Here is an 11,145-nt window from a genome sequence, read left to right as displayed (position 1 = left end):
ATCACCACATACATTAATCAGGCAAAGCAATTTAGCATTTTTTTTTTTTTTTTGGATGTGTATGTACTGTTCTGCACTTCTTGCTTCTGCTCTTGCTTTGTGTGGCGCAGTCATGAAATTTAACACCGTAGCACTTTTGATATCGTTAGTTCTTTTACAATCAAGTGATCAATCTTTGAATTTTTAATGTAAAACCGATGTGAACTTGGTAACTAGTAGAGCCACATTTAAAACGTTTTCTCTACTAATCAGGTAGCAATGCGCAGTCCAGACTGGTACAGCATTTTGGTCAAATCCACTACATGATGTCCATCAATGAATCATTCAAATCACACCACATATCAACAGGACTGAGGTCTGTTCTTTTGTTCCATCTGTCTGCAGCATATGGACCCTTTTCACACAACCCCAGTGCCTTTCCAAGAGAAGAAAAAATATAAACCACTGGATTACAGCAGGCATAAGCGGAAACGTTAATTTTACAGTCACACTCAAACACTGCAGCTTAAAAAAATATATGCTAGGGTAGTTTTAACAAAATATAGTGTTGCAAGTAGAGATTAATTTTTTTTTTATTTTAAAGTAAAAAAAGATGCTAGATTTGTGATGTTAAGGCAGAATCTTACCACACCTGGACAAAGCAGCAGTTTCTGCTTCAGTATTTCTCTTATGAATGGCTCATGAACGTGTTTGTGATCAGGTGCAAATGCCAACAGAATCTCAGCTAGTCAAGTTTTTTTTTTTCTGGATTCTGAAACATGAATTTCAGTTGATCTTAGTCTACCTTTTTCCAACATCCAAAGACAGATTGCAGTAATTAAAGGAGAAACGTCAGACCATAAACTTTTGTGAAGATGTTATACATGTGAAATCTTGTGTAAAATGAGGTGCTTCATCATGTGAACATCAACGATCACAAGGAGACATTAACAAGTGGCCCAAAATTTCTAGCAGTGCCCTTTGTTAGCTATCTATTGATAGACTGAATACTCAGATGAGAAGATTACAATTTAAGATAAAAAAAAAAAAATGTATCCATCACACTATTATTAGTTAGTGCTGGACCTGATTTACCTGCTTCCAGTGACTAATTTTATTGGTCGCCTCTGCTTCGCAGTGATAAAACACACAGCTTTGTATGACGGCAGCCTTAAATTCAAAGGACTGTATATAAAAAGAAAAACTGTAATATTCTCTCATTTCAAAAACTAAAAGTTTAAAATTGATGAATAATTTTGTCCAAGAAATAAAACAAAATGTAATCAACCATGTAATCAACAAATAGTATTAAAACATGAATTTGAAAAAAACTAAAATATACTTTGAATAATTTCTGATGATCCATCATATAAAGCTACAGTAAAAATGCCAGTTTAATGACCAAGATTTAGTGACCAGGTTTTAATTGAAACATTGGTGCAACATCATTTCAATGTCACATCACAGCATGACCTGTAATGTTCACAATATTTACAAAACTGCTGTTTAGGACATCTTAAAAAATTAAATGAAACAATAAGAAATTATGGACTTTAACAATCTAAACCTAACAGCCACATCAAAGCTATCAGAAACAAACATAATCAAGTGCACAACATACTTTACAAAGTCGACTGCTGTAAAGTACATACTGGTGAGAAAATATATACTCAGATACTTATTGAAAAAAAATACTGACATCAGAAAGGTTTGTAATACCAGTCAGATACCAATCAAAAAACAGCAAGCAAAGAGAATAAAATAAAAATGTCCACACACACGCACGCACAGAGGAAATGAAAGAAAAGGACTGAAGAATTGAAATGGAAAATGTTTTGGGCAACACTGACCACATGAACACAAAATGTTTTTGACCTTGAACAGTAAGACTTTGAACACAGAGCCGCAGCATTGCGCTAACAACAGAGCCGACTTCACCAGCAGAGACGCACGAGCTGACCGAGTCTGTTCACGGGCTTGAACCATTTCTCCTCTGAAACACATTACAATGATATCTGCGCCGATATAGTTCCCAGTTCCACAGAATGGAAATATTGCACTTAATTTCGTAGTGAGATTTCTGTAAAGATTGACGACAAGGAGAGAAAACAGCCAATATCTGCTATTTAATCTGCCCTGCTTTAGAGTTTCAAACGGATGCAAGCTGATGAGTGTTTCACACAGCAATGTGCTGCGAATCCCACACATACCTATAGAGTTTACACACAAAAATAATTCAATCAGCTCTTCATATTGAGTTAGTGTTGCTGGCAGATGTCCATGTCACACCGTGTTCTCAAGTGATTCTGTGCAACCGACACTGACCTCTGACCTGTTCCATTTCCCAGTCTATGATCCCTAAAGTCACTTCTCTAACCCTTCTGATCATATATTCATGAAAGTATAACAGACACCAAGACAAAAACAAACTCCTCTCAGTTTGTCACTCAGAAGTGACATTTCCCATGAACCCCTTTAGAACTTGAATCTGAATGATAGCAGGACTTTCATGAGTCTGTATGAGATTCAACACATCTACAGCTCATCTGTGTCTTTCCATAATGCAGCACACGAACACAACATCACCGTATTACACACAGATTGGGCCGCTCAGTGGTTTCTGACGTCGGCTGGCTGATATGTTCCCGTTCTCGACTGATTCTGACTCCTGACGTGTGGAAGCTAAAGTCTGCAGCTACTGACAGCGTTTTCCCTTTTCCACGTTACTGAGATAAAGTGATTGGTGTTCGGCTGGTCATGTGATCTCATGAGGCCCCTGTGCCTCTTCATGTAGAGTCAATCTAATTTTATTTCATTACTGATATGACTGGAGGTTTCTATCAAGTGGACAGCGAAATTAAGATTTTCCAAAAGTACTGTTAATTTCTTGATGAGTGAAACTTTAAAAGAGAAAATACTGAGTGCATCATGAAAGGCAAAGAAACACTGTTAACAGAATAATACTGAAGTGTGTGTGTACACAAGTATAAGGCTTTGTGTGCAGGGCCGTATTATTGCCAAGTTTAACTGAACAGGTCAAATAAACAGGGAGTCCATGCATCACTTATAACACATTATAAGGCCCCTAGTTTTCCTCTTCGTTGGCCATTACAGTAAGAACGACTCCAATTAAACCTCACAAACCAGTGCTGTCTAACTCAAACAAATACCACAAAGGAGAGACCAACTTAACCATATAAAGACAGAAAACTCAGCAAAATGACACGGGACAATTATAAACCTCAAACTGAAGCTTAGAAAAGTCTCAGATTGACTCTTATTCATTGTAATGTCGCAGGGCCTTATGGGCCGATGAGACATTTCTGTTTTGTGTTTTGTACAGCTGAAGATAAAGTGTGCATTGAGTTGGCTTGTACATGTCATTACCCTACAGTATTTACACTTCTTCCCATGTTTTTACCATGACATTTCTGTATTGTCTATATACACATCGAAAACATATCAGAAATATTTGGACTGTCTGTGTTCTTAAATGCAGTAATTTTCTTTTTTGTTTTTTTGCATTTTTTATATTTTTCCTTGTACACTACAAAAAATAGTTTTTCAGCAAGTTGTTTTTGCTGCCTTTTCTAATTGGCTGATCCAGCACCTGTCAGTCACTGGATGAGGGCGGAGCCACGATGAGCCGTCTGCTAGAGTGTAGCACCACGATCAAAGAGAGAGAGACACTGACGCTGCTGTTATCTGGAGATCTTCCTCCTCTTGGGTTTGGGCAGCTTGACTTGACGATCCTGATGAACCTGCAGATCGACAGACAACAGCTTCACTGTATCATCCCATCATCCAATCAGAACAAGCTCCATGAGGTGTGTGTGTGTGTGTGTGTGTGTGTGAGAGAGAAACTCACAGTTCCAGACATCTTGTCCAACTCACTCATGGCCTCATGAATCGCAGCTTCTAAATGATGATTCAGTTTTCCCGCCCTGTGAGAGAGAGATACGAGATGCATTAATAGCACACCTTTAAAAACAACAGACGTCAAGCCAAACAAAAACACAAGCGCTCAGAAAGAAACATGAAAGAATGTGATATTAATGACTTGTACTATCTTAGTCTATGTATTATTGTTATTGACATAATTTGGTTGCTAGATGAGTCTGTTTCCTCTCAACATCTCACCGCCGATGGAGTTTTTCATCGACTGGGGATCAGAGATTAACGAGATTTCTCAAAACTTCCTGGTCCCTGGCTGAATTATATTCGTTTAATTTTACTGCCATAACAGCATCTATAGCTATTTTCAGGGATCAATGTATATCAAAAGAAACAAACATACTGTAGGAATTGAAAAAAACAAGAACCAACTCGCATCAATATAACAAACAAGATTTTTCATTTCAGTACTTGATAAATGTAAGATTATTCCTGACTAAACATTTTTTTATAAATCCATTAAAGAACTGAGTAAAGACGTTTCCCTGGCCAAATAACCTTATATCAAAGAAACATTCATTTTCTGGAGAGCTGCTCTGAAACTATGTATTGTGAAAAGCACTATGCAAATAAACGTGAATTGAACTTACAACTGTGAACCTACCACTAGAAATTGGGTGAAAGGTGACTTTGAGGCATTAAATACAGAGCACTGAAGTGTATAAAATACCATGAAACTATTATCCCATTCTCCGTGTTTGCTGAAGGGAGAATTAGGAAATCTGAGAGCATTATAAAGAGGAGTCTGGCGGGACGCAGATCTCAGATCAGCTGTAGTGTCTGAACAAGACTGTCATGTGCTGGTCTCTTATCATAGTAGCATCAGCTTATTATTTTACTTGCTTTTAAACAGCATGTAAAAACTCAGACACACCATTCAACATCTCAATAGTTTTTTTTCCTTCTCGAGTGGGTGTTGCAACTTTTCTTCAATGGAGATGAATTTTAGATTTTTGGTTTGAGCATCTCTTTTTTCCACTTGTAAATGTTTTCCAGCATGTGAGTGTTGTAGGATCGCTGTGTTACAGAGAAACTTACTTCCTGGTTTTTTTGCTGGCTCTGTCCAGCATCTGAAGGTCTTGTGTTAGTGTTTTCAGCTGCTCCGGTTCCACCTAAAAAACAAGAGTTTAAACAGCAGATCTGTTACCCAGAGAAATATTATCTGCAATATTTACTACTGCAGTTAAAAGATTTTACTTAAATCTTTGATCTCAAAGCCCTTATAATCCGAACAACCACTGACAAGTTCACAGATCATCAGTCGCCCCACCAGAACCAAGACACAAATCTCACTGCAGCGTTCACCGCTGCTCTACGGCTAAATGACATGACGCTTCTGTAACATTTTCACACTTTATAATAACAAAATGACTTTTGCATTAGGCACCTTCAAGGGCATATAGACAGGACAAGGCAGCGTCTCTTACCCTGGCCTGTTCTGACAGTTGCATGCTGGGATTGCGCCCATGCTCTTCTCCCATCAGTTTGTTCGGCCAGGGCGGGAAGCCTTTGATCGGCCAGACCAGCTCGCTCACATTGAAGGCCCGAGGCCTGTAGTGCAGCATCTCTGCTGAAGGAGAGTCTGGGTGCCTCAGCTCCTCCTCGCTGCTGAGGCTCCTGGTGTCCGAGGGGCTGGGTGCACAGTGTCCGTTAAAGTGCCCGTTGAAGTGAGTGTAGTCTTTGAGCAGCGGACCTTCCAAGCTGGTGGAGGATCCGGGCGACTGGTCGTCTCCGGTGAGCGGCTCCCCGTATCCTCCGCGAGGCACCGCTCCGTTGAGCTCCAGCCGTTCTCTGGAGCGGTGGCTAAACCGCAGGCTAGCGCTGTCGTCTGTCTGAGCGTCGGAGGCCATCTCCGGCAGACACTCCATCAGGGCTTTGCTGCTGCACACCTGTGTGGAGCACTCCAGAAACTCCTCTCCTCTCCAGTGTGCATGGCTGGGCTCGTCCCAGTGCGGCCGCGGCGAGCGGAAGAACTCGTGGGTGTCAGCACCGTCAGGAGTGTTCTGCTCTGAGCTCCTGCGGTTGTGCGGCGGGCGGCTCGTGCCCTCGGATCCGTGTGGCGTGTGAATGACGGCGCTGACGGCATGAGGCAGGCTGAGCGGCGGGCCGATAGAGGCAGTGAAGGCACTCATGGCGCTGAGCGCGGGGACGGGGCTGGACTGTGTGCTCACGCCGGTAGTGATGGTCACATGCATGCCTTTGCCAGCGGCGTCCACCACCGCTCTGTAGATCGCATCCACCGAACTCTGACCTCCAGAGCCCCCCAGCACAGAAACCTCACCCTGCAGCTTCTGCGGAGCGTCGCGGTACAGGCCTGCGTCTCCAGAGAGAGAGCTCATAGCCGGCGGGACGCCGTCAGGCATGCAGCCCTGAACACACAAACAGAAGCGTCTCATTTAGAGCAGGGTCGCTACAGTCAGAGAAAAGAGCTGTTTCACTGGGCCCGTTTATATAAAACTTCTCAGACATGCTCTTAAGAATAGTCTTAAGCTTTGACTAAAGTGTCAAAAAATTCTTAGTAAAGAGTAGGACTTTTCTAAGAGTACGAGACTTTTATAAAGAAGCTAAAAGCAACTTTAAGTAAAGTCTAAGACTGATTCTTAAGTGTTGAACTAAGGACTACAATGATGTCAACCCTCGACCTCAGAACCAGCCAATAGTGAGCAAAGTCACAGCAGCACAACACCAATCATTTAACGTACCTACAAAAAAAAAAAACATTTAATTAAGACAAATATTTAAATATTTTAATATTTAAATGTATTTAAAAAAATGCTTTGCATTGTGCAAAATTATCACAAATTATTACTGATGCTTTGTTTTCTCTAGGTATGTCTCCTCGTTTACAGTTGGAGTGAACATCAATGGCTCCATCAACTCCAGGAAAGCCCACAATCCTCATAAAAGTGGCTTGTTTTTGCAATATGGTTTGGTGGTCAGTTGGAAAGTCAATAAACTCCCATATAGTAGTGGCCAAAAGTGATGTCCGGCCTAGGAAATTGGACATCTTCACCCTTAATTAAAAAACAAAAATGTGCAAGATTTTGTAAGCATATTGCATAGTTGCTTAGAGTCAGTTATTTTATTTGTGATAATAATGCAATGAAACATGCCAAATAGTGAGGTCATAACCCTAATGCTGTCATACAAAGAAATTATGAACACATGCAAAAACAAGAGGACCAATGAAATATTAATAACTTATGTTGTAGTCAATGTTGTGATTTTGTCACTAGATTTAGTGACTTCCTCATACCTTTAGAGACAACAAAATCAATTTCTTGGACAAACCTTATCTACATTCCGAGACTCTCCCATGACGTCATAAAAGGCGAGATCACTTATCTATTTAAATATATATTAGTGCTGTCAAACGCTTCATCGTGATTAATCGCATCCAAAATAAAAGTTTTTGTTTATGTAATATATTTATGTGTACTGTGTATATTTAATATGTACAGTATATATATATATATATATATATATAAATAAATACACACACATACAGTATACATTTAAAAAATATTTACATGTATATACATTTATATATTTATATTCTCATATTTTATATTATATATACACATTTAATATATAAACAACATTTTTCTTAAATATATACATGCATGTGTTTGTATTTATATACACAAATATACACAGTATACACAAATATATTATGTAAACAAAAGCTTTTATTTGGGATGTGATTAATCGCAATTAATCATTTGACAGCACTTAATATCCAGCGATATCGTGGACTTGATCGCACAGATGCTATTTAAACTGAACTGAGCTGGATGATGACATCACTGAATTTAATGACTGCCTTTAACTGAAAATTGTGCATTACTGACACAATTTTTTACTAATTAATGCTGCACAGTTGCTTTGACACAATCTGTACTGTTAAAAGCACTATATAAATAAAGGTGACTTGACTAATACAAATATAGATCAGTGAACTCACCTTTATGAGGTCATCTAGCAACATTAAGTGACCAGTTTAGCTACTTTCAATTGAAAGCAGTTGGCAACACTGGTCAGTGTTTTTTTTTCCTTTGTATTTTGATGGTTTAAGTGAAATGTGGGGTCATTAAAAAAAATTTTAAAAACACACATCACTTTTGGCCACTGTTGTGTTTGGTGGGGTTAGTGCCACAATATGCAAGACCCTGCTTACAGTGTCATCACCGGTGCATTGCTGCATTTTTCCAATTTTCCAGCCAAAAAAATTGTATTACTACTTTCATTTCTGCAGTTAGAGCATTGACCTGTTGAAGACTTGGGTCTTGACAATCAAGTTTGTATCATTTTATCAACTCCATATCATCATATAACTCCAATGTGTCATATCTTCATTGGAAAGTGTTTGTCGTCTCCTCTTTGCTGCCATCTTGTTACTCCTAACTAGGTTAGGAGACCTCTCCAGCTCTCTTAAATAATTTAGGAGCTGAGACCAGTCTTAGCCACTTAAGAACCTTTTTGAATCACTCTTATTCTTAAGTCTAGGAATAAGAGTAAAATGATGTCATTCTTAGAATTTTGACACACTTAGGACTAAAATTTTACTCTGAGCGGCTTTATACATACAGCCCTGGACTGAGTGAGTCACCTGATAATCCTGGTACAGGCAAGACAAGCTGTTGGAGTTAGGAACACTACTGTCTGTGAAAGGAGCCGTAGTGAAGGAATGGCCCTGGCCCGGATAAGCAGAGACGTGCAGTGCCGGATGCTGCTGCTGCTGATGGTACAGGTGCCCCGCGGACGCCATCATCTGAGGAGTGTTAGCCATGCTGCAGCTCAGCGCCGCCGCATCACCTGTTAGCAACGACACAACAGCGTCAGCGGTCAGGCCTATATATATATATATATATATATAAATAAATACACACACATACAGTATACATTTAAAAAATATTTACATGTATATACATTTATATATTTATATTCTCATATTTTATATTATATATACACATTTAATATATAAACAAAATTTTTCTTAAATATATACATGCATGTGTTTGTATTTATATACACAAATATACACAGTATACACAAATATATTATGTAAACAAAAGCTTTTATTTGGGATGTGATTAATCGCAATTAATCATTTGACAGCACTTAATATCCAGCGATATCGTGGACTTGATCGCACAGATGCTATTTAAACTGAACTGAGCTGGATGATGACATCACTGAATTTAATGACTGCCTTTAACTGAAAATTGAGTGTTTACTATTCTCCTTTTGCATTGACACACTATTTTACTAATTAATGCTGCACAGTTGCTTTGACACAATCTGTACTGTTAAAAGCACTATATAAATAAAGGTGACTTGACTAATACAAATATAGATCAGTGAACTCACCTTTATGAGGTCATCTAGCAACATTAAGTGACCAGTTTAGCTACTTTCAATTGAAAGCAGTTGGCAACACTGGTCAGTGTTTTTTTTTCCTTTGTATTTTGATGGTTTAAGTGAAATGTGGGGTCATTAAAAAAAATTTAAAAAACACACATCACTTTTGGCCACTGTTGTGTTTGGTGGGGTTAGTGCCACAATATGCAAGACCCTGCTTACAGTGTCATCACCGGTGCATTGCTGCATTTTTCCAATTTTCCAGCCAAAAAAATTGTATTACTACTTTCATTTCTGCAGTTAGAGCATTGACCTGTTGAAGACTTGGGTCTTGACAATCAAGTTTGTATCATTTTATCAACTCCATATCATCATATAACTCCAATGTGTCATATCTTCATTGGAAAGTGTTTGTCGTCTCCTCTTTGCTGCCATCTTGTTACTCCTAACTAGGTTAGGAGACCTCTCCAGCTCTCTTAAATAATTTAGGAGCTGAGACCAGTCTTAGCCACTTAAGAACCTTTTTGAATCACTCTTATTCTTAAGTCTAGGAATAAGAGTAAAATGATGTCATTCTTAGAAGCAGTTGGCAACACTGGTCAGTGTTTTTTTTTCCTTTGTATTTTGATGGTTTAAGTGAAATGTGGGGTCATTAAAAAAAATTTAAAAAACACACATCACTTTTGGCCACTGTTGTGTTTGGTGGGGTTAGTGCCACAATATGCAAGACCCTGCTTACAGTGTCATCACCGGTGCATTGCTGCATTTTTCCAATTTTCCAGCCAAAAAAATTGTATTACTACTTTCATTTCTGCAGTTAGAGCATTGACCTGTTGAAGACTTGGGTCTTGACAATCAAGTTTGTATCATTTTATCAACTCCATATCATCATATAACTCCAATGTGTCATATCTTCATTGGAAAGTGTTTGTCGTCTCCTCTTTGCTGCCATCTTGTTACTCCTAACTAGGTTAGGAGACCTCTCCAGCTCTCTTAAATAATTTAGGAGCTGAGACCAGTCTTAGCCACTTAAGAACCTTTTTGAATCACTCTTATTCTTAAGTCTAGGAATAAGAGTAAAATGATGTCATTCTTAGAATTTTGACACACTTAGGACTAAAATTTTACTCTGAGCGGCTTTATACATACAGCCCTGGACTGAGTGAGTCACCTGATAATCCTGGTACAGGCAAGACAAGCTGTTGGAGTTAGGAACACTACTGTCTGTGAAAGGAGCCGTAGTGAAGGAATGGCCCTGGCCCGGATAAGCAGAGACGTGCAGCGCCGGATGCTGCTGCTGCTGATGGTACAGGTGCCCCGCGGACGCCATCATCTGAGGAGTGTTAGCCATGCTGCAGCTCAGCGCCGCCGCATCACCTGTTAGCAACGACACAACAGCGTCAGCGGTCAGGCCCCAACATCTCTACATCGGCTGGACTGGTCAGCACAGAGGAAATAAAATATGCAAAAGAATGCAAGCAGGAGGAACTAAAATATCTTAATCTGAAAAAATGCCAAATTAAACGAAAGACATGTCAGGGCTCGACAGTGCGACCATTTCAGTCGCATTTGCGACTGAAAACTACTGCGTGCGACTATGAAATTTATTTTAGGAGCACCAGTGCGACTGACCATACTTGTGATTGCGCTCAGGGAAGCTTCAAAGCTTTCTACGTGTTTTTGCAGCGTCGAGTAATGTATCACAGACATATCTCACCAATCCTTCATAAGCAAAGTGTAGACAGGGTGTAAATAAGAGATTCATCACACAGTGTAGAGAGCTTCGCTGATTATAAATGTGAGCTCGCGATGAACTAAGATGATGAGTGACAGCTTTGAATGATTTTTAAG

At 39.3% G+C, this 11,145-nt stretch overlaps 1 protein-coding gene across 1 annotated transcript in view; it reads right to left on the bottom strand.

Annotated features, from left to right (window-relative positions):
• Positions 1-3,228: 3,228 nt before the first annotated feature.
• LOC107574220 (methyl-CpG-binding domain protein 5-like) overlaps positions 3,229-11,145 on the bottom strand; it is an 18,499-nt gene continuing 10,582 nt past the window's right edge. Inside the window, exons 3-7 of the mRNA XM_016260680.1 lie at positions 10,466-10,671; positions 5,361-6,302; positions 4,972-5,045; positions 3,848-3,923; positions 3,229-3,740 (exon numbers count right to left, since the gene is read on the bottom strand). Of these exons, the coding sequence (XP_016116166.1) occupies positions 3,681-3,740; positions 3,848-3,923; positions 4,972-5,045; positions 5,361-6,302; positions 10,466-10,671 (1,358 nt within the window). The 3' untranslated portion in view covers positions 3,229-3,680. The remainder of the gene's footprint in view (positions 3,741-3,847; positions 3,924-4,971; positions 5,046-5,360; positions 6,303-10,465; positions 10,672-11,145) is intronic.

This window comes from Sinocyclocheilus grahami, unplaced genomic scaffold, assembly GCF_001515645.1.
Source record: "Sinocyclocheilus grahami isolate Dianchi unplaced genomic scaffold, SAMN03320097.WGS_v1.1 scaffold2152.1, whole genome shotgun sequence".
NCBI lineage: Eukaryota > Metazoa > Chordata > Actinopteri > Cypriniformes > Cyprinidae > Sinocyclocheilus > Sinocyclocheilus grahami.
Note: the sequence above shows the minus strand (reverse complement) of the source record. Positions and strands in the feature narration are given on the sequence as shown.